The sequence below is a fragment of the Bos mutus genome, chromosome 8 (assembly GCF_027580195.1).
Source record: "Bos mutus isolate GX-2022 chromosome 8, NWIPB_WYAK_1.1, whole genome shotgun sequence".
Lineage (NCBI taxonomy): Eukaryota > Metazoa > Chordata > Mammalia > Artiodactyla > Bovidae > Bos > Bos mutus.
The window spans coordinates 52,885,851-52,910,631 of NC_091624.1; the positions used below are offsets into that span (position 1 = coordinate 52,885,851).

The window sequence follows — 24,781 nt, forward strand, 5'->3', positions numbered from 1 at the left end:
AACTGCCTAAGAACAGCAGCTCAGCACTTTGCCTGACCTAGCCAGGAAAGGAAGTCTACAATTTTATGTCTTAAGTTGACTTGGCATACAATATCCCAAGATAGTAATTATCTATCTCATTTTACATGAAAAGTGGCTGTATTTCAGTGGAAGACCAATGAACTCCCAGATATATCTTAGGTCAGACTTTATGAATAGCTTCCAGCTCCTAAATTTTCAAAACAGTTATATGTACCACTCTGCATTATCTGTTTCTTTTTAACTGCAGAGTACTTTCATATTTACTGTCAATTTGACCCTCACTCCAGCTGAGACTGGCACAGGTATTATCTTTCCCATTTGACAAAAGATGACTGAGTGAAGAAACTGAGAGATGAAACTTTAGTCACTATCTAGTGAGACTCAATAAAGAAGGAAATGGCAACCCACTCCAGTACTCTTGCCTGGAGAATCCCATGGACAGAGGAGCCTGGCAGGCTACAGTCCATGGGGTCGCAAAGAGTCGGACACAACTGAAGCGACTTAGCATGCATGCAGTGAGACTCAAAACAGTTCTCCTGAATCCAAAATCCTGGATTTTCCATTATACCACATTTCCTCCCAAGGGGGAAACGGGAATTTAAGTTGTAAACTCTATTAAACGAGAGCCATAATGAACTCTCTACATACAGAGTGTCTATATATATATTACAGCAGGTGTTTTATAGCAGTCAACAAACACCTGCTATAATGTTGCCCCTGAATACATCCTAAGGAAACAAACCACTGCTATAGTGAGACTGATTCACAGGCAACAATGCACAAAACCATTTTCCCCTAAACATCTATAAAATAAGACTTTTTTGTTCCAAAGCACTATCCTATATATTAATTTTGTATTTTATAGTTTATAGTTCTTGTTGTTCAGTTGCTCATTTGTGCCCGACTCTTGTGATCCCATGGACTGCAGCACACCAGGCTTCCCTGTCCTTCACTATCTCCTGCAGTTTGCTCAAACTCATGTCCGTCAAGTCAGTGATGCTATCCAACCATCTCATCCTATGGTGCCCCCTTCTCCTCCTGCCCTCAGTCTTTCCCAGCATCAGGGTCTTTTCCTGTGAGTCAGCTCTTTGCTTCAGGTGGCCAAAGTACTGGAGCTTCATCATCAGCATCAGTCCTTCCAATGAATATTCAGGGTTGATTTCCTTTAGGATTGCCTGGTTTGATCTCCTTGTAGTTTATAGTTAGGCAGAAAAATCTAAATTCAGCTACACAGTACATAAAAGTACTAATTTCTGTGGGCGCACTGCCCTCATCTGTAAAATGAGAATAATAAACTAACAAGGTTATCATGAGAATTAAATTATTAATCCTTATATGCTTACTAGTAAGAGAGTTTGGCCAAAAGTAAGGGCTCATTAAATGTTAGTTTTAATATTTCACTGATTCTAAGATGGTGGGACATTTTCTTATATTTTAACAACTCAGAAAAAATCCATTTCATAATCAATGATGCATCATAGCTCAATCAATAGTATTTTTTCTTAATGATACATAAAATGATGCTTCTTGCAATCTCTGGCAAGAGATTTTATAGTTGATGAAATATAATATTATATGAAATATAAGATGCTGCTGAGCAAACATTTACCCTGCCACCACTCTTCTATTCAAAAGATTCACAAGCAATGCACCAAATCTACATCTCTAACCCTGCTCTCCCAAGACATGTTTCCGTCTGTGACATGTGGACAGATTGGCAGCACCTCAGATTTAACGGGTTCAAAATCAGAATCAACTCCTCAGAAGCTATTATTCTTTGTTTCTGATCCAAATTAATGACACCTTAAAGAAAAACTTGCACCTGAAACTTTGTAAGTCACCTACACTTCAATCAATCAACTAGTGGACTGTCCTACAAATACTGTTACAAACCAACAAGTTCAAATATTTAAAATGTTTCTACAAATTAAAAAAAAAAGAAGAAAAACCTGACTCCACCTTTACCTTCTTCCTCTCGCTCTCCTAGTTGAGGCCTTTCCTGTCTCTTAGTTGGAATCAAACACCCCATTTCTGCACCCATTTTATTTTCTACTTCTATTCTAGAAATTACCAAACTGTACCCAGAAACATATTTAGTTGTACATATAGCTGTTTCCCCATCTTGGCTCTCAGTTTCTTGAGGGCAAGGCCCATTTCTTACTCATTTTTATATACCCAGGATGACTAGTTCAATGCCTCACCTGTAGCTAATTGCTCAATAAAATTGAGCTAATTGCTAGCATAAAATTTTGGGATCTCTTCAAGAAAATCAGAGATACCAAAAGAACATTTCATGCAAAGATGAGCTTGATAAAGGACAGAAATGGTATGGACCTAACAGAAGCAGAAGATATTAAGAAGAGATGGCAGAAATACACAGAAGACTTTGATATAGTTCCATGTATTTTGGCATTTAATATTACTGCTAAAAGTCTAGAAAATTTATTATCTTAGCGATTTTAAAAAAAGAAAATTGAATGAGGTATGAAACTTCTAATCCAATTCTGAGAATATAGAGAAATACTATGTTGTTAAAAAAAAAAAAAACAACAACAAAACCAAGAAATTAACAAGTGATACAGTATTATTAACTAAAGTACAGATTTTGTTCAAATTTCACAAAATTTTATGCTAGTGTCTATTACTTGTTTTCGTACCTTATTTAAGTCTCCACATTGTATTTGACTGCATTGAGCAGCTGCAACAAATTCTGGTAAATTCTGTTTTCATTTTTGTTCTATTACAAATATTTTCTAATTTTCCTTGTTATGGCTTCTTAGATATACCCCTCATGTAAAAGTGGACATTTAATTTCCAAATCTGTGGGATTTTGTTTAAAGTATCTTTAATATTAATTTCTCATTATGATATTAACTTCTCATTTAAATGCTTTCTTCTCTGCAGTCACTCCTGTGGTTTTTTTTCAGTCTAATTTTACTTAGGCTTTCAATGGCTAAGTTGAAGATATCTCTTGGTAAATGTCACATTGCACTTAAAAATATGTGGATTATTTTCAATTATCTTTTGATATTGATTCTACTGTAATTCCACAGTGACAAGAGAACAGACTCTGTATGATTTCAATATGTTTAGACCATGACATTTTTGCACCTTGTTTTATGTCCCTGGATATGTTCCAGTGTCTCCTAGTTTATAGTCTGTGGGAACTTGAATAGAATTTGTATCCTACTGTTGTGTGAAAATTCTATAAATTTTAATTATGTTGAATTGATTCACAGTGCTTTTCAGGTCTACTATATCCTACTTCTCTAGATAATCACGATGGTGTTGACCACTGACCTAGAGCCAGACATCCTGGAATGTGAAGTCAAGTGGGCCTTGGAAAGCATCACTACGAACAAAGCTAGTTGGAGGTGATGGAATTCCAGTTGAGCTATTCCAAATCCTGAAAGATGATGCTGTGAAAGTGCTGCACTCAATATGCCAGCAAATTTGGAAAACTCAGCAGTGGCCACAGGACTGGAAAAGGTCAGTTTTCATTCCAATCCCAAAGAAAGGCAATGCCAAAGAATGCTCAAACTACCGCACAATTGCACTCATCTCACACGCTAGTAAAGTAATGCTCAAAATTCTCCAAGCCAGGCTTCAGCAATATGTGAACCGTGAACTTCCTGATGTTCAAGCTGGTTTTAGAAAAGGCAGAGGAACCAGAGATCAAATTGCCAACATCCACTGGATCATCGAAAAAGCAAGAGAGTTCCAGAAAAACATCTATTTCTGCTTTATTGACTATGCCAAAGCCTTTGACTGTGTGGATCACAATAAACTGTGGAAAATTCTGAAAGAGATGGAAATACCAGACCACCTGATCTGCCTCTTGAGAAATTTGTATGCAGGTCAGGAAGCCACAGTTAGAACTGGACATGGAACAACAGACTGGTTCCAAATAGGAAAAGGAGTTCGTCAAGGCTGTATACTGTCACCCTGCTTATTTAACTTCTATGCAGAGTACATCATGAGAAACGCTGGACTGGAAGAAACACAAGCTGGAATCAAGATTGCCGGGAGAAATATCAATAACCTCAGAGATGCAGATGACACCACCCTTATGGCAGAAAGTGAAGAGGAACTCAAAAGCCTCTTGATGAAAGTGAAAGTGGAGAGTGAAAAAGTTGGCTTAAAGCTCAACATTCAGAAAACGAAGATCATGGCATCTGGTCCCATCACTTCATGGGAAATAGATGGGGACACAGTGGAAGCAGTGTCAGACTTTATTTTTCTGGGCTCCAAAATCACTACAGATGGTGACTGCAGCCATGAAATTAAAAGACGCTTACTCCTTGGAAGGAAAGTTATGACCAACCTAGATAGCATATTCAAAAGCAGAGACATTACTTTGCCAACAAAGGTCTGTCTAGTCAGGGCTATGGTTTTTCCAGTGGTCATACATGGATGTGAGAGTTGGACTGTGAAGAAGGCTGAGCACCGAAGAATTGATGCTTTGGAACTGTGGTGTTGGAGAAGACTCTTGAGAGTCCCTTGGACTGCAAGGAGATCCAACCAGTCCATTCTGAAGGAGATCAGCCCTGGGATTTCTTTGGAAGGAATAATGCTGAAGCTGAAACTCTAGTACTTTGGCCACCTCATGCGAAGAGTTGACTCATTGGAAAAGACTCTGATGCTGGGAGGGATTGGGGGCAGGAGGAGAAGGGGACGACAGAGGATGAGATGGCTGGATGGCATCACTGACTCTGTGGACGTGAGTCTGGGTAAACTCCGGGAGTTGGTGATGGACAGGGAGGCCTGGTGTGCTACGATTCATGGGGTTGCAAAGAGTTGGACACGACTGAGAGACTGTTCTGATCTGATATCAAAGTCTTGAGTGAATATAAATTTGAAATTTAGCATTCTATTATAGTAAGTCAAACAAGTGGAATCAAGATGTCATAAATTTTTTTAGCTAGGCAAAAATTCATAAATTTTCTAAAATATATTATACATACTATATATATGTATACATAAGTTTTTCTACAATGCTTGTTAAAGGCTTGAGAAAGTACAACAACAAAAAAAGAGAGGCAGAGAAATTGGAAAACATAAACTAAATGATGTGGGGAGCACTAAATATGAAATAAAAAAATGAAACAAACTAGATAAAAGATTATCATATAGTCCAGTTGTTTTTAAACATGGGTGCTCATTAGAAATACATCTGGAGCTTTGGAGAGGAAGAGCAATACCTGGGGATTTGCATTTTTCAAAAAATTACACAATAATTCTATTATGCATCTGGATTTTAAAAACTGCTTTTCTATTAAATGGTAGTCTTAGTAATATAGAATTCTATGATTTTCTGTTGACCAATCATGATGTAATGGTATTAAATAAATAATTGCTATGAAATTATTAAATTTAAAATATTTATTAAAAAGTAATTATTTATTAAATAAACAGTATTAAAAACATAATCACAATAGTAAAAGATGCTTATGTTTTCACAATCAATAGCCAGAGAAAAAATAGAAGACAATTATAGTTGCAAACCATAATGGAAACATGATTAACCTAACAATATAAAATAATTACATACAATTTGAGGGGTCAAGCAGAGTGATGTGATAAGTGGAAGTGCATACATGCACATGTTCTCAATCTGCCCAGGCAGTCTATGTCTTTTGGTTGGTGCATTTAATCCATTTACAGTTAAGGTAATTATCAATATGTATGATCCTATTACTATTTTCTTAATTGTTTTTGGTTTATTTTTGCGTAGGTTTTTCCCCTCTCTTGTGTCTCCTGCCTAAAAAAGTTCCTTTAAAATTTGTTGTAAAGCTGGTTTGGTGGTGCTGAACTCTCTCAGCTTTTGCTTGTCTGGAAAGCTTTTGATTTCTCCATCAAATCTGAATGAGAGTCTTGCTGGGTAGACTATTCTTTGCTGTAGGTTATTCCCTTTCATCACTTTAAATATATCATGCCATTCCCTTCTGGCTTGTAGTTTCTGTTGACAAATCAGCTGATAACCTTATAGTAGTTCCCTTGGGTGTTATTTGTCGTTTTTCCCTTGTTGCTTTTAATATTTTATCTTTAATTTTTGTCATTTTGATTACTATGTGTATCAGTGTTCCTCCTTGGGTTTATCCTGCCTGGGGCTCCGTGCTTCCTGGACTTGGTTGACTATTTCCCTTCCCATGTTAGGTATACATACATGTTCGTTGCTCAGTCATGTCCAACTCATTGCAACCCCATGAACTGTAGTCTGCCAAGCTCCTCTGTCCATGGAATTCTCCAGGCAAGAATACTGGAGTGGGTGGCCATTTCCTTCTCCAGGGGATCTTCCCAACCCAGGGATCGAACCCAGGTCTCTGCATTGCAGGCAGATTCTTTGCCATGTTTTCATGGTAAGTTTTCAGCTATTATTTCTTCAAATATTTTCTTGGATCCTCTCTCTCTCTCTTCCTTCTGGGACTCCTATAATGTGAATGCAGGTGCATTTAATGTTGTCCCAGAGGTCTCTTAGGTTGTCTTCATTTTTTTTTTCATTCTTTTTTTATATAGTCTGCTATGCAGCAGTTATTTCCACCATTCTGTCCTCCAGGTGACTTATCTGTTCTTCTGCATCAGTTATTCTGCTATTGATTCCTTCTAATGTATTGTTCATCTCTGTTTGTTTGTTCTTTAATCCTTCTAGGTCTTTGGTAAACATTTATTGCATCTTCTCAATCTTTGCCTTCATTCTTTATCCAAGATTCTGAATCATCTTCACTAGCATTATGAATTTTTTTGGAAGGTTGCCTATCTCCACTTCATTTGGTTGTTTCCCTGGGGTTTTATCTTGTCCCTTCATCTGGAACAAAAACCCTCTACTTTTTCATCCTGGTTAACTTTCTGTGGTGTGATTTTTGGTTCTAGCCATTGTGGGACTGTGGTTCTTCTTGCTTCTTATTTCTTCCCTCTGATGGAGAAGGCTAAGAGGCTTGTATAAGCTTCCTGATGGGAGAGACTGGTGGTGGAAAAACTGGGTCTTGCTCTGGTGGGCAGGGCTATGCTCAGTAAAACTTTAATCTGCTGATGGATGGGGAAGTTCCTGAAATCATATTCTTTACTTGTGTATCTACCTTTAATAGGAGCTTCATAAATAGTTTGAATAGATGTATAAACTTTAAAGATGTAGAAATTAAGGTTAAGTAACATGTAAGGACATACAACATATAAGTGGTGGAGCTGATATATTCACTAACTCAGATCAGATCAGTCACTCAGTCGTGTCCGACTCTTTGCGACCCCATGAATTGCAGTACACCAGGCCTCCCTGTCTATCACCAACTCCTGGAGTTCACTCAGACTCACGTCCATTGAGTCAGTGATGCCATCCAGCCATCTCATCCTCTGTTGTTCCCTTCTCCTCCTGCCCCCAATCCCTCCCAGCATCAGAGTCTTTTCCAATGAGTCAGCTCTTCACATGAGGTGGCCAAAGTACTGGAGTTTCAGCTTTAGCATCATTCCTTCCAAAGAAATCCCAGGGCTGATCTCCTTCAGAATGGACTGGTTGGATCTCCTTGCAGTCCAAGGGACTCTCAAGAGTCTTCTCCAACACCACAGTTCCAAAGCATCAATTCTTCGGTGCTCAGCCTTCTTCACAGTCCAACTCTCACATCCATATATGACCACTGGAAAAACCATAGCCCTGACTAGACGGACCTTTGTTGGCAAAGTAATGTCTCTGCTTTTGAATATGCTATCTAGGTTGGTCATAACTTTCCTTCCAAGGAGTAAACGTCTTTTAATTTCATGGCTACAGTCACCATCTGTAGTGATTTTGGAGCCCAGAAAAATTAAGTCTGACTCAGATCTGCCTAAAACCCAAACTTTTCATATCTACCCCATATCACACTAGTAAAGCATAGTAAGAGTAAAAGTAAGAAAGATAGACTGGAGAGCATCATCAGATAGTCAGATGATGAAGTTTAAAATTATAAAAGCAGAGCACCATTCCAAGGAGTGATATACTGTAGGATGTGATCGTGGGTGTGGATGGCTGAAATGAGGTAGACAGAGATTTATATCTGTATCATTCACCACCCTCTCCTTGGGAAGCAGATTTTCTGTATCCATTTGCGGATAAAGGCTCTACAAATTCGGCTCATAACTAACAGAAACATCAGTGAGCTAGCCCTTTGAATCATCTCTGTCCCACTCTGAATCACACATAAAAGCAATTACCTCCCCACTGTCCAGTCCCTTAGTTGCTAGGAGAATCTTCCTCATTCACAGCCCTCTAGCCTCTTCTCAATATCACTCATAGTAAAACACTATGAAAATTATTAAGGCAAACAGCTGCAAGAGAAAATTAATAGCTTAACACAGTCCACAGGCCTATCTGTTCTCCAGTCCCAAAAAAGTACTAAGAACTAAATGCATAGAAAGAAGTAATAGAAAGAAAAAAAGATTTTTCTTTTGGGAAATATGTGCTTTCTAGTACTTAATAATTTATTTTTCCTATTTTATATAATTGCTTAGGAGGAAACAATTTGTATACATACACCCTAGCACGAAATTTCTCTTGTCATATTTTGACCACATATTTTATCACTATGAGGTTCACTGGCACACACAAAAAAAGAAGCCCTGATGACTTTTTCCTTTGATGTCAGGGCCTCTCTCAAATAGTTGCTTTTGGAGATTACACCTGAGAATTCATTTTTACTGAAGAAGACAAATAGAAGAATGAGACAATTTCCTTTATAAGGCTGAACACAAAATTCTACCAATGCCTACATTTTTCTTTTCTTTCTCAGTAATCACAGAAAGATCACAACAAAGCAGGAAATACAAAGCTGGTTGCCTGATTTTCCTCATCAGGAGCAGCTACACCTAAGTATTCTATACAACAGTAAATAAGCTATGGATCTCACCACCCTTCTCTAACAGTTCAAATCTTATCAAAATATGTGGTCCCCCAACAGTGACCAATTAGTTGCTGTTATTTTCAGTATGACGAAGTCATAGATATAAACATAGCTGATGTACTTCAACGTTGTGGGTTTTATCGTTATTGATGTTGCAAATTCCCCATCTCTGGCCATTAGGAGCTTCTCACTGTTAATATTTTGATATGTATCTTTTCAGCCTTTTCCCCCCAACAGTTACCTACCGTTTGACCTTTCTCCTCATCCCCTTTTTCATTTTTCATTGAGCTCCATGTTCACATGCATTTTCTCATGTCAGTAATTTCTTTTAAAACTTTTCGTCTAAAAATAATTTCAGACTTACAAAAAAGTTGCAAAAATAAAAATAGGTAACTTCTGTCTTTAGAAAAATGATATTCCTTTTTAAAAGTATGTAATGCCCCTAAGTTCAGGGCTAAGCTATTATCTTTGTTCAGCATGATAAACAAGAATTCAATATTTCTTTCAAAAAATGAAAGCCACAGATTTCAGTCTTAAATGTGAGGCATCAATTTGAGCATAATGGTCAGGTCATTAAAAAAAAAAAAAACAACACACAAAACATTACCAAGCCTATAGGATTAACATGCAATAAGTATGTATTAATTCCTATGAAGAGGTTTGATAACCTGGCCAAATTCCTTTTTTTTTTATGTTTTGATGAATATCAGAAATACAGTTACTAGGAAGGTAAATTGGTAGATCTTAGAAGACTGTTTTACATTATCAACTACAGTTGAACATAACCAGTGTTTTGATCCCACATATATATACACACACCCATCAGAAATACATACGAAGGTAGACCAAAAGACACAAAATACAAAAACATTTGGAGTGGCATTATAAAATCACAGTCCAAGATGGAAAAAAAAATGTCCAGCAAAGGTAAATAAACTGTGGCATATTCATACACTGAGCTACTATACAGCAATACAAATAAACTACTGCAAAATGCATCAAGTGGAAGCATCTGACAAGCGTAAGATTAAGCAGAAGCATCCCCCCCTAAAATATTGTATAATTCCATTTATAAGAAGTCCAATATGTCAATAATATATCAATTCTTAAAAGCTCAAAAACAGGCAAACTATATTATATTTTGCTGTGAGCCTAAAACTGCTCTTAAAAAATAAAGTTTATTTTAAAAATAAATAAATGAAGTTTAATAATTAAAAAAAAAACTATTCTGTAGCATTGGAATAGTATAACATTATCTTTGGGGAAAATGGGAGGAAGTACTGACTGAAAGGAAGAGTACGTGGGCTTCTGGGGTGTTAGGAGTATTCTATATCTTGAACAAGGTGGTGATCATTTGAGTGTGTTCACTTTGTGATAATTCAGTGAGTCATACACTTAAAGACTTGTTTACTTTAATATACATATAAATCAAAAAATTTTTAATATATAAATATTGACTCTTTTCTGAACTTTATTAAAGACAGTCCACTATAATGTATGTATAAAATATCCCAACTTAAAGAATAGTGCTTTATTTAAAAGTTAGAAAAAATAGTGCAGTATTTCCCTACTCTAGCAGGAACTTAACTTATTCTACTTATCCCAACTCAGACTTAATAATCCTAATGGATTCTGAGTTTATCTAATAAAGGAGATATTAACATTTTAAGACCTATGTAGATTGCTTGGACTCTTATCTATGTATATGTATCATAAACAGGCATAGAGAAGGTACTCTACAAATATTTACCAATGATACACATCCCAAACTTTAAACAAAGTCACATAGCAAAGTCTGAAATACCTTGCACTGGTAAAACAGGATCAACACTCAGCCTGCTGGCCTAAAGAGTGCAACTTCTAGAAACCTAACCTCTAAAAACTAAAAAAATTACAGAATGTACTGATTATAAGGAAGAACACAATTGTGATAACTCTCTTTGGCAGAGGAAATTGGTCCTTTTCCCCTTCCCTGCTGCCTGGCTCAAATAAGGCATAATCAACTTCCTGATGCCACAGCTAAGCAAAAAGGAACCCAGCAGCAACTCTGCTCATGAGGGCAGAAACTACTTAAACTACCTGATGCGATGAAAACCCAGCAGCAAGGAGTTAGCTGAGGCAGATGACAATGTTGCAGAAATAAGATGAGAAGAAACCCTTGATCAACCTGTTCTTATTCCTGAAAACTCTAAAATCATTATTATTCCTACTTTTCAGAGTGATAATAAAGCAAAATATATCACTGGAGTCTTTCCAGGCTAGAATTAACCCACAATCAACAGGTGTCCTGAGTGTCCATCAGAGTCTACCTTCTAAGAGTTTCCCAGTAGTATCTGTTCAGTTAGTTAGATGACTATATGTGCTTATAAAATATAAGTTTTTCTAAGGGCAAATCACAACATACATCGATTTGATATAGTTCTCATTACTAGAGATATTGATTTGTTCTGTCTTAAAAACACAAGTAATAAATATTCAGCATCCCTGGTGGCTCAGACAGTAAAGAATCTGCCTGCAGTGCAGGAGACTCAGGTTCGATCCCTGGGTTGGGAACATACCCTGGAGAAGGTAATGACAACCCACTCCAGTATTCTTGCCTGGAGAATTCCATGGACAAAGGAGCCTGGTGGGCTTCAGACCATAGGGTCCCAAAGAGTTGGGACACAACTGAGCAACTAACACATAGAAAATAAATTTTTAAATAATCAAAGAAGATAAACAAGTACATGAAAATCACAGGTCAAACTTAAGAGAGCTGAGGTCTTCAGGATTTTGGTAAACATAAAGTTTTACCCACTGGTAAAGGATCTGCTTCTCACAGAGGACTGCTGATATGAGAGATCCCTCCAGGTGAGTGTAATTATTATGCCAAGAAAACAGCAATGAGCAAATCACACAGAAAAGACAGATGGAAAGCTGACTGGTGATCTCCAAACATAACAAAACTATCTATAGCAATGTTCATTGTGGCATTGTTTATTACAGCAAAATTATAAATTATATTGTTTATAAAGGCAAAATTTATAATAGTAAAAAAAAATTCTGATTGTTCATCAATATGAAACTGGTTAAATTACATATGCTCATAAAATGAAACAGTACTCCACAGCCATTAAAAGGAACAATTTAAACTCACGAAAGCTGATAGGAAAATAAATCATTAAGCTTTTTAAAAAGTTAAATATACCTCTAATTGTAGAATCTATATACTTAAATGTAATGAAAATTTCCAAGACGGACAAGAAAGAGTACACAGTAGTTACCTCTGGGGAGTAAGAATAGGGAATAAAGACAGGAGAACTTTGTCCTTTCACGTCACATCCTAAAACTGAATTTCTTATCATACATATATATCACCTCTATAATAAAGACAAAACAATGAAAGCAAAGAACAAAAAACTTAACGATGCTGAGCAGGTGATAGGACCATGATGATTTTTATTTTCCTTTTTACACTTTTCTGTATTTTCTCAATTTTCTGTGATTAACAGTATGTTAGACCATGGGGTCGCTAAGAGTTGGACACAATTGAGCGACTTCACTTTCACTTTTCACTTTCTTGCACTGGAGAAGAAAATGGCAACCCACTCCGGTGTTTTTGCCTGGAGAATCCCAGGAACGGGGGAGCCTGGTGGGTTGCCATCTATGGGGTGGCACAGAGTCGGACACGACTGAAGTGACTTAGCAGCAGCAGCAGCATATATTGCTTCTTATACCCCCAAAACTTTTTTGTTTTAGATTTTTTAACAAGTGTGGTCACTTTTAGTTCAAATTAGGGAGAAAAATCCAGAGCTCAGTTATAAGCACTATAGCAATTACAAAGAAATATGGAAAGACTCAGTTCTCAAAGTGCTTATTTATTTGGAGAAAACAGTCATGAACACCAAGACATCAAAAGTTAAAGAAAATCCTTGATTTAGTTTACTGGAGTTGCTTAGGTGGTACTGGCTCCTACGGAAGCAAAAGATACCAGTATTGTGAGGAAAGCTGTGCCAGATACTTGAAGAAAGTCTAAGTGAATTATATAAAAGAATTTTTTTTTCAAAATTCAAGTCTAATATCCCACTCAATGTTGAAATTCCTTTTACCACTCATTCAATCTCTGCTTAAGTATCCTATGTCAAAAAACTCTCATAAATAGTCCATTCCATTTGTTAACAACTCTGTTTAAGTTCTTTCTTATGTTAAAAGCTAAAATGTCTATCATTTTCAACACTGGCTGACTTGTCCTAGTTCTGTCTGAGCAACAGTTTAGACAATTTTCATTTACTATTATGATCCTTCTGCAAGAAGGATCAAATTCCTCAAATGGTTTCTACACCCTTCGATATTCTAATTATTCCCCTTTGAACAAACTAGTTTCTCAGTTTGCCTCTTAGAATCAACTACCCTAATTGAACACAGAATTCCAGAACTGATCTGACCAGTGCTTTTATCTCCTTAGTCTGGGTCACCATGAACACAGAGCAAGACTAGTTGCTAGGCGGTATACAATTCATCGCCAAATCAGCGGCACTGTTCAGATCCTGAGTAATTTATGTTTTAAGGAATTTAACGCATTAAAAGAGAAAGATCACTGTGGACTGAGGAACTGAGGACATTTTCAACAACAAAAGTAGACTATAAGCTGGGAAAGGAAGAATACATTTTCGATAAGCAGAAAACACAGAACACTGCCATGGTGCGAATGAACAAAGCTAGTGCTAGAGCAAAGTATCTGCATAAGGACAGGCAAGAACATAGGGCCAAAAGGAGGGCTAGAGTCATACTACTGAGAGCCCCTAACCTGCAGGGGATAAGGCATGATTAAAGGGTTAAACCAAAAAATTGATTTCTTGATTGAGATATTTGGAATGACTAAATCAATATCAGTTTGTCAAATTCAACATCAGATTAAATACTGTTTGAATTTTTTTTTCTAAATTGAGGTATGGTTAATTCACAGTGTTGTATTAGTTACATGTATACAGCAAAGTGATTCAGTTTTAACGTATATTGTGCATTATTTTTCAGGTTCTTTTCGATTATAGAGAGAAAGAGCATAGTTAGCTAAACAGAATTCCTTGAAAATGAAAGCCACCTGATATTAGAACAAATTGAAAGCAACAGCTCCTTCTCTGAAGCATCAATTCAATTAAAGAGGAATTTCTGGTTTAATAGTGCTCCTGGCTGAAGAATCTTTCATAAGGGATAGTTCTGTAATACAGTGTGGCAGTAGAGAATTAAAACTGTCCAAGGGACACTGCAAACCCCAACCTCTCCCAAATCCTGCTACTCAACAGCAGGGATCTAAAGGAATAAATAGATTCCCAGCTGCTGAGAGAAAATGTCTTACTAAAAGCAAAGCAAAATTCTCATTAATGAAAAATCAACCATGAAAGAAGAAAATTTCTGTGTGTCTCATAATCCCTGGAAATAATCAAATCCATTTTGGGTTAATACAGATTTAACAAAACAGTGGGAGAGAACAGAGGAAAGCAGTTTCATTTGCCAAAAGCTGGAGGAAACACTTAACAGAGATCACAACCAACAATGCTTCTAATCCACAGAATCAAAAGAAACATGAACTCGATCCAATGAAAGGTGCTGGGAAAAGGTTCTCATAGATAAATTCCCTCACTCACAACCGAGCCACCTTATCCCACCTTGTTCAACACGGATATGATAGGCTGTAACTTGAATTTCCCAAGATCAAATTCAATACGTAATCCAAACCCTGCTTTTTCTGATCTGGTAATCTCTAAAATCACAGTCCCTGCACTCATTCAAAACCAGCCCTGAGCTTCTACTATATCAGGCACCTAGAACACAAAAACCATTAACAGCCTCTACCCTCATGAAGCTTAGTCGACACACCTTGCCTCCTCATAAACCCCAAAGCTCTTGAATTAAAATATCTTCTCAGGTGGGTCAAGCGTCCTCAGTGGAAAAGCAATAAAGGACTTCACCTTTAGTTAGTGTGAGAGAAGTAAATATAAGTAAGTAAATCATACTTCTTATGCTCTGCTCTGAAAGAAGAGAAGCCGACACAACCTTTTCAAGTCGAATGAGCATACAAGTTAGCCTGGACTACACAGGAGGAGCAGGGGACAAAGACAAGCAACAGGGGGGTGGAACGCCAATAAATACATTGGAAGAAGGGATACGACAGCTGTACTCCTTCAAAGCACGATTAGAAAGAACCTGCTACTAAGCCGACTGAGGTTTTACGGTGCGGCGAGAAGGAAAAGAATAGAGGCTGCCCGCTCTGAACTGACGCCCGCTATCTGTGGTCCCTAGCTCGTCCACTCTCACTAGAGGACAGCTCTGGATGTTATTTAATAGGATCTGGGCCTGCCAGCCAACAACACTGTCACATGGCCACCGGAACGGAGAGGTAACAGTCCCTCACAGGAGCGTGAAGAAAAACAAGAGAGAGTGGAAAGAACTCTTCAAGATGTTCATAAAGGAGTTAACATAATGGTTTCCCGAGACACGGGCGGGGCGTGAAGTTTGAAAAAGGTGGTAACCCGACGCCCACTGGAAGCTCGTGGAGATCCCTGAGCGACCTCGGTCCCTCCACCTCAGTCCGCGCACTCACCGCGCACGCAGAGCAGCGACATGGCCGAGCCGCCGGCGATCCGCCGCGCCCCCGCCCCGCCGCCGCTCCCTCTCTCCTCTTAGCAGGTGCCGCGGCAGTTCCCGCTATCGACCCCACGGGTCTCCCCGCTCCTCATGGTCCCCGTAGCAGGCAGCGTCCCGCCGCTCCGTCTGACCCGCTCCAATTTTCACCGTCTGAGCGGGCTCCCGATAGTGGGGACTACCGGCCGGCAGGCGGGGGACTGGGCGCGGCACCACGGCGCCATCGCTGGGAGGTAAGGGCGATCGGGACTCCCTCCCTCACTCCACCCGGGATCCGAGCGAGCGCCGGGAGAGAGCCAAGCCGTGGCGCCCCGCCTCCCAGCCAATCAACTCACGCCCAGTCCGCCGCCCCGCCCCCGAAGGGCACGTAGGAGGCGGGGTCCTTTTCCGCTTTCCTCAGTAAAAGAATGAAGGCTACTCGGCCCACTAACGAGGCTTAAGGCCGAGAGGGGCGGGCTTCCCCGGCACCTGTGTGAGGCGGGAATTGCAGCTTTGTGCCCCTTTCATGTGGGCGGGGCTTCTACGCAGGAACAGATTCTTTTCATTGAGAATTTCTGTCCGACTTCCTTAAAGAATCTATCCCTCTGTAATATTAACAAGAAAGTACCACACTGAAACTAATTTGCTGGTTAGTCGCTAAGTCGTGTCCGACTCTTTTGCGACCCCAAGGACTGTAGCTTACCAGGCTCCTCTGTCCGTGAGATTTCCTAGGTAAGAATACCGGAGTGGGTTGCCATTTCCTCTTCCAGGGAATCTTCTCCATCCAGGGATTGAACCCTCATCGCCTGTACTGGCAGGCGGATTCTCTACAATGCGTCACCTGGGAAGCTCCAATTCTTCATTAGCCCTGCTCAAGTTTCTGTGTTTGCAAGCCGTTGGCACAGTTGGATTCTGCCTGTCAGACCCAGAGAGGGTCTATATTAATCTAACAGGGTCTTTGCCCTCCAAAAGCAAACCTAGCTAGCTGTAAGTAGGAGCCTGGAGAAGGAAAGGGGAAGACTTGATTTATCCAGGGTTTGTCCAAATTTAGAGAAATATCCAAAGAAAGATTTTGAGCAAAGCAACTCCACAAGCCTAGTCAACAAAGATGCCTGACGGGCATTCTCTGGACTTCTGGACGTTGAAATATCTAGCTCTTTAGCCCAGCTGTCCTAACCTCAAGAGCAAGGGACTAAAAAGGTGTTGAACTTCTGGACTCTGGAACTAAGAATAGAGACCAAATAAAAACAAATAAAACAAAACACAAAACAAAACACACACAAAAAAACTCTTATGGAACCAGAGATTCTCCTAGGGGATGCAGAGGCCATCTAACAAAGGATGGAAAGTCACTCTGCACTTGGAAACAGTATAGAGTAGTGGGAAACAACCTAATAAAATCATGAAGAGCATGAAAATTTGAAGCCAATCATATTCACCTGGTATAGTACCTATTATCATGTAACAGATTACCCCAAAACTTAGTAGCTTAAAACTGCATTTATTATCTCACAGTTACTGTACAGCACAGAGAACAATATTATTACTATAATAATTACTGTACTATCAATATCCTATGATAAACCATAATGGAAAAGAATATTAAAAAAGAAGATATAGTATGTATAACTGACTCACTTTGCTGTACAAATCATTAACACAATGTAAATCAACTATATTTCAATTAAAATTTTTTTTATTTAAAAAAACAAAAATATTTTAGTGCTATCAATATATACACCAAGTTGACTTCAAAAGTCTACACAAGAGGAGCTCGTGGGGGGAGCCGGGTGGGGCCAGCGACCAGGGCTCCTCAGGGGCCACGTCGTCCACACGGAGGCCCCCAGCCACCCGGGGCAGCGTCCCGACTAAAAAATTAAAAAAAAAAAAAAAAAAAAAGTCTACACAAGCATATTTCCCATCAGCAAACTGGGAGTGATATACTGATATGTACTCTGTAACACTGAACAATAACATTTAAAAAATCTTTTATCAATTAAAAAAAATTCAATATTATCTCACAGTTTCTGTGGGTCAGAAATCTGGGTATGGCTTAATCAGATCCTCTGGTTCAAGGTTTCTTACAGACTGCAAGCAAAGTTCCAGCTGGACTGCAAAAGGATTCACTTCCAAGCTCACTCATATAATTGTTGGCAGGTCTCAATTTCTCCTGAGCACTTGAACAGAGAGCCTCAGCTCCTTATTGGCATTGGCTGGTCTCAGTTCCTTGTCATGTGGACCTCTCCAAAATGGCAGGTAGCTTCCTCAAAGCATGCAAACCAAGAAGGCAATAAAGTCTAATAGCAAGATGGAAGTCACAATCTTTTCTAATCTAAGAATAGAGTGATATCTCCTTATTTTTTTCATCAGAAGCAGTCACACTCAGGAAAACGGAATTCCACAAGGACATAAATACCACCAGGAGGTAGGATCATTTGGGGGCCATCTTAGAAATCTGCCTACCATAACTTGATTTGAATCCTAGCTCTGGTACTTGTGACCTAGGGCAAGCTACATGACTTCAGTTTCCCAGGAAATAATGATAGTATCTACTTCATAAGAGGGTTTTGAGGTTTAAATGACAAAATGCTTTTAAATTAGGGCTTCCCTGGTGGCTCGATGGTAAGGAATTCGCCTGCCAAAGCAGGAGACACGGGTTCAATCCCGGGTCCAGGAAGACCTCATGTGCCTCTGAAGAATTAAGCCCATACTCCACAACTACTGAGCCTGTGCTCTAGAGCCCACGAGCTGCAAATACTGAACCCACGCACTGCAACTACTGAAGCCCATGCACATTAGAGCACGTGCTCCACAACAAGAGAAGCCACCACAATGAGAAGCCCACACATCCCAACTAAAGAAAGCCCGCTCGCAGCATGGGCAAAAATAAATAAATAAATAAATACTTGGTGCATACTACATGCCCAATACATGTTTGTTACTATTTAGGTTGTGAACATGATGGGGGAATGCAGCTGGGAGGTGAAAAGATGCTAAGCAGAGCAACAGTCAGTGTCTGAAGGTTGTGTTGCAGATGCTGAGGGATCCCAGTTTCCCAGTTAAAAGTTCAGAGGAAGAAAGCACTAAGGTCCTCTGCTCTCTAGGCACTTGACTAGGAACAATTATGCTCATAAGAAAGCTTAGGGTATCTTCAGAAGCAACTCAAACAGGGATAAAAAGCCAGAACCTTCTTGTCCCACTGTTTACATTAATTTTTCCAACACAGTACTTGAAAGTTCTTCAACGTTCGCATGGATTTGACACTTAGATTTAGCTGGCAGGTAGCTCAGCACTAAGACTTTTTGAGATCCAGGAAATGAGAAGGAAGGAGGGAAGGATCAAAGAAAATAGGTAATAATGGAAACCCAAAAATCTCAAGACAGTAAAGCCAAATACCAAGGGCTGGCATTGCTGCTGTCTTTTTGGAAACTCTCAGGCAGAAGGAGCAGAGTACAAACCCTGTTCCAGGGGAGCCCTCTACCAACTTTATGATCATCCTTAAGTCATCCTCCAAGACCATTAAAAGTTTACCCTTCCTGAGACTTCCCTTGTGGTCCAGTGGTTAAGAACGCACCCTGCATACTGTAAAGCAATTTTCTTCCAATTAAAATTAAAAAAAAGAATTCACCTTGAAATGCGGGATACAGGGGTTCATTCTCTGGTCCGGGAACTAAGATCCCACATGGTGCAGAGCAGCTAAGCCCGTGTGCCACAACTGTTGAAGTCTGCGCATTCTGGAAGCTTTCATGCTGCAACTACTGAGCCCATGTGCCACAACTAGTTGATGCGCTGCAACGAAAAATCCCACATGCCACATGGTGCAACCATGAATAAATCAAATAATTAATAGATAAATAACTCAATTTGAGAAATATTCATTAAATACTTTTTAAGTCAGGCATAGAAAGACAATACAAAAGTAACATAGTAATCACAGTTCTTATCCTTAAATAGTTTATAAATGATAGGAAAGATCTATGGGAGATGAGGGGGAACTAAACTAGGGCAGTAAACTAGGGGGAAGGAAAGAGACAATCCCCCTAACCCTTCCATCAGTGTTAAGGAGCCAAAAGTGATGGAACTAGGCACACAATGACTACGAATGTAGTAGAGAAGATCCTTTCTTTCATAGCCAACAACTGGGTGAGAGGGCAAAGGAGAGAGTTTTAAATTCAGATTAGGGAATTCCCTGGCAGTCCAGTAGTTAGGACTCTGTGCTTTCACTGCAAGGTCCCAGGTTCAATCCCTGGTTGGGGAACTAAGATTCCACAAACTGAATGGTGCAGCCAAATAAATTAAAAAATAAATAAATAAAGTCAGACTGGCTAAAAAGATGATGCTATGGTTAATGTAGTTTTTAGGACAAAGATGTGTCCCTTGGACATGTATATTAAGTTTGAGATGTGCTGGGATAACCTTCAGATAGTCACATTAGACAGCATGTAATATGTAATTGACCCTGAGAAAGCAATCCAGGCTAGATATACAGATTTCAGTCAATAAAAATATAACTATTTTAATCCCTATTTTGTTGATAAAGAAAATGAGGCAATAATAGTTGGCATAATCCTCCCACTCATTAGCTCATGAAATTACCTGGCCCATAAAAATTAACCACTCCCACAGCCCTGGGCCCTGTCACCTGAGAAGGACTACATTCTGCCTATGGAATGTATATCTCTCTAAATAAATCCACTTTCACTTTACCATTTAGGCTCACTCCTAAATTCTTTCCTGAGCAACATCAAGGACCCTCACTTGGTGGCCAATCCCAAGAACTCGCCCAAGACCTGGAACATGACCATTCTCTTGTTCTCTATTTTCCTTCAATAAAAGATAACCTGAAAATGACTGCAAAATTAGGGTAAAATCTCATTAATTTATACAGCAACGCAGAAGAAAGAACAATATCTCAAGAGACAAAAGGCTGCACATCCTAATCTCCTGTGCATCTCCAAAGAGACCCTTGTTTGAATATCTAAAGTTCATTTAGTTCACAACATAGGAGATACCTCTATATTGTAAAGACTGGGGACTAGACTTAATCCCTAGAGAGACTTATCTTTATTCCCAAGGTTTGAATAAGGACTCAGATTTACCATGTCTCCAATAAAACACTTTAAGAACTGGGGGGAGGGTAAACAGTCCCTTTGCCCTTAATAAATGGAGAAAATAATTTTGATTTATCCTTAATACTTTCAAAGTTCTCAACTCTCCAAGCAAACGTTCTCACCAAAAGGTGATTAGAGAGAACCAGAGGGACTTCCCTGAGGGTCCAGTGGTTAAGAATTCACCTTGCAATTCGGGGATGCAGATTTGATCCCTGGTCAGGGAACTAAGATCCCACATGCCACAGGGCAACTAAGCCCATGCACCACAACTAGAGAGTCCATTTGCCACAACTAAGACCCAATGCAGCCAAATAAATTTTAAAAAGTGAAGAGATGCAATTTTCTTTTCTTGGACTTATTTCTTAAGCTGCTACAATCAAACATTTCTTTGCAGTGGAAATACCAGGGAGCAGTGGAAGTTCCAGGGAACACTAAAGGATTCGTTAATTGTCCAAACCATTTTGAATCCTAAATTGATGTTTTCTGTGGTTTGGAGGCAAATGACCTCTAGAAGAGTATGCTCGTAGCCTGGGCCCTGCAGACTAGCGGTCTCTACTACAAATCGGGGGCATAGGACAGCAAGGCAGATGTCAACTGTTGTCAGGCCTTTTACAGTCTCTCCTGAGGCAAAACCGGGGTCTCCTTAGTAACATACACTTAACAATTCTCATACTTCATTTGGGAAACTATTCTTTAACAGAAAGATAAAAATCAAATCAGCCTTATCTCAAAACAGAGGACTTCCAACAATTTGTAAATATTAAATGTTCTTTTTTGTTATTAGAATATATGACCTATTTCTGAGAAAGGAGGAACACAGAACTTAAAGTAACTTGCTTTAAAACAAAGAATAATGCTCCAATGATCTATTAATGTATTTTCATTACCAAAAAAGAACACATTCCTTCAGGATTAGGGTCAGAGGGCCTAAGGTTTTCTTTAAGGATTTTGTCTTCTATAACAATAAGACTTTTGATATGCAAATATAAACTCCCAGAAGAGATGGGTATAGAAAAATGGTTTGGCTTAATAAAGCATTGTGAATAGAGAGATGTGCAGGGGAATATGAGAGAGGGTAAAAAAAAAATCCTTAGATGGCTGAAGGTCTTTTAAGAATATTTAAGGAACTGGGAGGTTCACATACTCAATTTTAAATTATTTAGGTAGATATCTTTCTATTCCTTACATCACCCCCAAAGCTTCAGTAAAGCCTGCCATTCACAAATGCTTCCCATAAGGGGTTTGGGGGAGAAAAAGAATTCTGTCTAGGTTAGAAAAAAATAAAGACCAGCCGAGGGAGGTGAAACACTAGTGAATTACAAATTCAGCAAGGGCCAGGGACCCTAGGCCCAGAATGGTCATGAGAAGTCAACGTCCTCCCCACTCCTGGAATTCACAGAAGGCTCCAGGATGGCACTAGACTTCCCACTGAATATGGAGTAAAGGGCTAGATGCAATTTTATTTAATCTCAAAGGGAAGGGTAACTCCAACTACCATCTCAGTTTCAACTGAAATAAGGAAAGTTTGTTTCATCACTGAGATTTTATCTATAAAAGCAGAAAGGCTATTTGAATAGGCCCTGTGCATAGACAAAAGTTTATACAATCTGTTGCTAAAGGAACAAGCTGCAAATACACTATACAAAACATCTTTTTTTTTTTTCCACATGTGCAGCTGCAGGGATCTTAGGTCCCCGACCAGGCTTCCTGCAGTGGAACGACACAGTCCTAACCACTGGACTGCCAGAGAATTCCCAAAGCATCTGTCTTTTGAGCCAAGGGCTCCAAGGCCTAGCTGTGTGGACAGAAGGAGAAGGAATGGCTGTCAGGGGCTGAAGGCTGATCCACACGGCATAATGCTGCCAAGCACACAGGGTATGGTAGGAAAAAATCCTAAAAGAAAGTCGAAATTCAATTCACATCTTTATGAACCTGAACAGATGGGCAAACTCATCCTCTGGAGATAATCAACCCCATCTGGCAAAAAGAGGACAGTTACCAATTCCAAGAGCCAAAACACACAAAGATTTTAGTAATGCTGGGGAGAGAGGGAGTAAGTGGATGGGGGCGAGTGGAGTTGGAAGGGGCAGGTGGTGGGGAGAAGGAACTCAGGACTGACTAAGACCTGCCCAGTGGTCATAAGCACCATGAGGAGCTCTCTGGCACAAACCAAGACCTGCTGGCATGTCCACCACACACGCATACATAAGATCTAGAGCCCTCTTCCTCCTTAATTTACTATTTCTGACTCATTTTCTTCTTCAAACTATATAATACAGATGTGAAGTAGAACCTCAAGTCTCCATGTTTTTCAAGTCTCCTTTGTTTTTCCTCCTCCTCAAACTCTAAACCTTGCCCACAGCTATCTATATATGTCAGTAGGTTCCAAATCTTTATCTTTGGTTCAGACTGCTCTCCTCTATATGTCTAATAACCCACGAGGTTTCTCTACTTGAATATCACTCTGTTACTCAAACTCAGTATGTGAAAATTTAAAACCACTGGAATGCCTTAAAATATATATTCTACTTCTTGACCCAGAAAGTCTACTTGGCAAAATAAAATCTCCTTGTTCTGTTTTAAAAGATCAGTGTGCTTAGAGTCACCAAATTATTATTTTTCCGTTGGTCCTAAAGTGAGAAGATTCTTGTAAAGTTTCACAGTTCAGTTCAGTTCAGTCACTCAGTCGTGTCCAACTCTTTGCGACCCCATGAATCGCAGCACGCCAGGCCTCCCTGTCCATCACCATCTGCCAGAGTTCACTCAGACTCACGTCCATCGAGTCAGTGATGCCATCCAGCCATCTCATCCTCTGTTGTCCCCTTCTCCTCCTGCCCCCAATTCCTCCCAGCATCAGAGTCTTTTCCAATGAGTCAACTCTTCGCATCAGGTGGCCAAAGTACTGGAGTTTCAGCTTTAGCATCATTCCTTCCAAAGAAATCCCAGGGCTGATCTCCTTCAGAATGGACTGGTTGGATCTCCTTGCAGTCCAAGGGACTCTCAAGAGTCTTCTCCAACACCACAGTTCAAAAGCATCAATTCTTCGGCGCTCAGCCTTCTTCACAGTCCAACTCTCACATCCATACATGACCACAGGAAAAACCATAGCCTTGACTAGACGAACCTTTGTTGGCAAAGTAATGTCTCTGCTTTTGAATATGCTATCTAGGTTGGTCATAACTTTCCTTCCAAGGAGTAAGCGTCTTTTAATTTCAGGGCTGCAGTCACCATCTGCAGTGATTTTGGAGCCCCCAAAAATAAAGTCTGACACTGCTTCCACTGTGTCCCCATCTATTTCCCATGAAGTGATGGGACCGGATGCAACTCTTACTAAATAAGGGAATGTTGACATTATTTGGAACAACAAAGAATTACAAAAAACCTGTTTTATCTGTACATTTAATGCAATCCTAATAAAAATCCTAGAAGATAGGCATGTGTATGTGTGTCTATGAAAACTGGTCAGCTGATCCTAAAATTTATATAGAAATGGAATGGGCTGAGAATAGTCAATATAATCTTACGATCTTAAAGTTGGAGGATATGCACCACCACATATCAACACAGTAATTAAGACAGTGCGACAATGGTGCAAGGAGGGACAGGAACACATCATATATTATGAACATGTGTTTTATGAAAAACAGACATTGCATAGAAAAGGGGGAAAGGGTTGTTTTGTTAATAAAAATCATCCAAAACTTGGAAATGCTGCAAAGAAAAGACAGCAGGGGCAGCCAAAGATTACCCAGGCAACAAACTTTTGCTTTACTCATTATCTATTATTAATTAAAGGCTAACTCTGTGTATGCTATGCTATGCTAAGTCACTTCAGTCATGTCCGACTCTGTGCGGCCCCATAAACGGCAGCCCACCAGGCTCCCCGTCCCTGGGATTCTCCAGGCAAGAACATTGGAGTGGGTTGCCATTTCCTTCTCCAGTGCATGAAAGTGAAAAGTGAAAGTGAAGTCACTCAGTCACGTCCGACTCCTAGCGACCCCATGGACTGCAGCCTACCAGGCTCCTCCGTCCATGGGATTTTCCAGGCAAGAGTACTGGAGTGGGGTGCCATTGCCTTCTCCGAACTCTGTGTACCACCATGTATAAAATAGGTAGCTAGTGGGAAGCTGTTATATAGCACAGGAGCTGAGTTTGGTGCTCTGTGATGCCCAAGAGGGGCGG

General features: G+C 39.6%; 1 protein-coding gene across 2 annotated transcripts in view; it reads right to left on the reverse strand.

Annotated features, from left to right (window-relative positions):
• Positions 1 to 15,794, reverse strand: part of UNC13B (unc-13 homolog B) — a 211,927-nt gene extending 196,133 nt beyond the window's left edge. Inside the window, exon 1 of one of the 2 annotated variants that reach the window (XM_005900762.3) lies at positions 15,469 to 15,794. In XM_005900762.3, coding sequence (XP_005900824.1) covers positions 15,469 to 15,490 — 22 coding nt within the window. In that variant the 5' untranslated portion in view covers positions 15,491 to 15,794. The remainder of the gene's footprint in view (positions 1 to 15,468) is intronic. The other variant, XM_070375689.1, reaches the window with a different exon arrangement.
• Between the last annotated feature and the right edge of the window lie 8,987 nt (positions 15,795 to 24,781).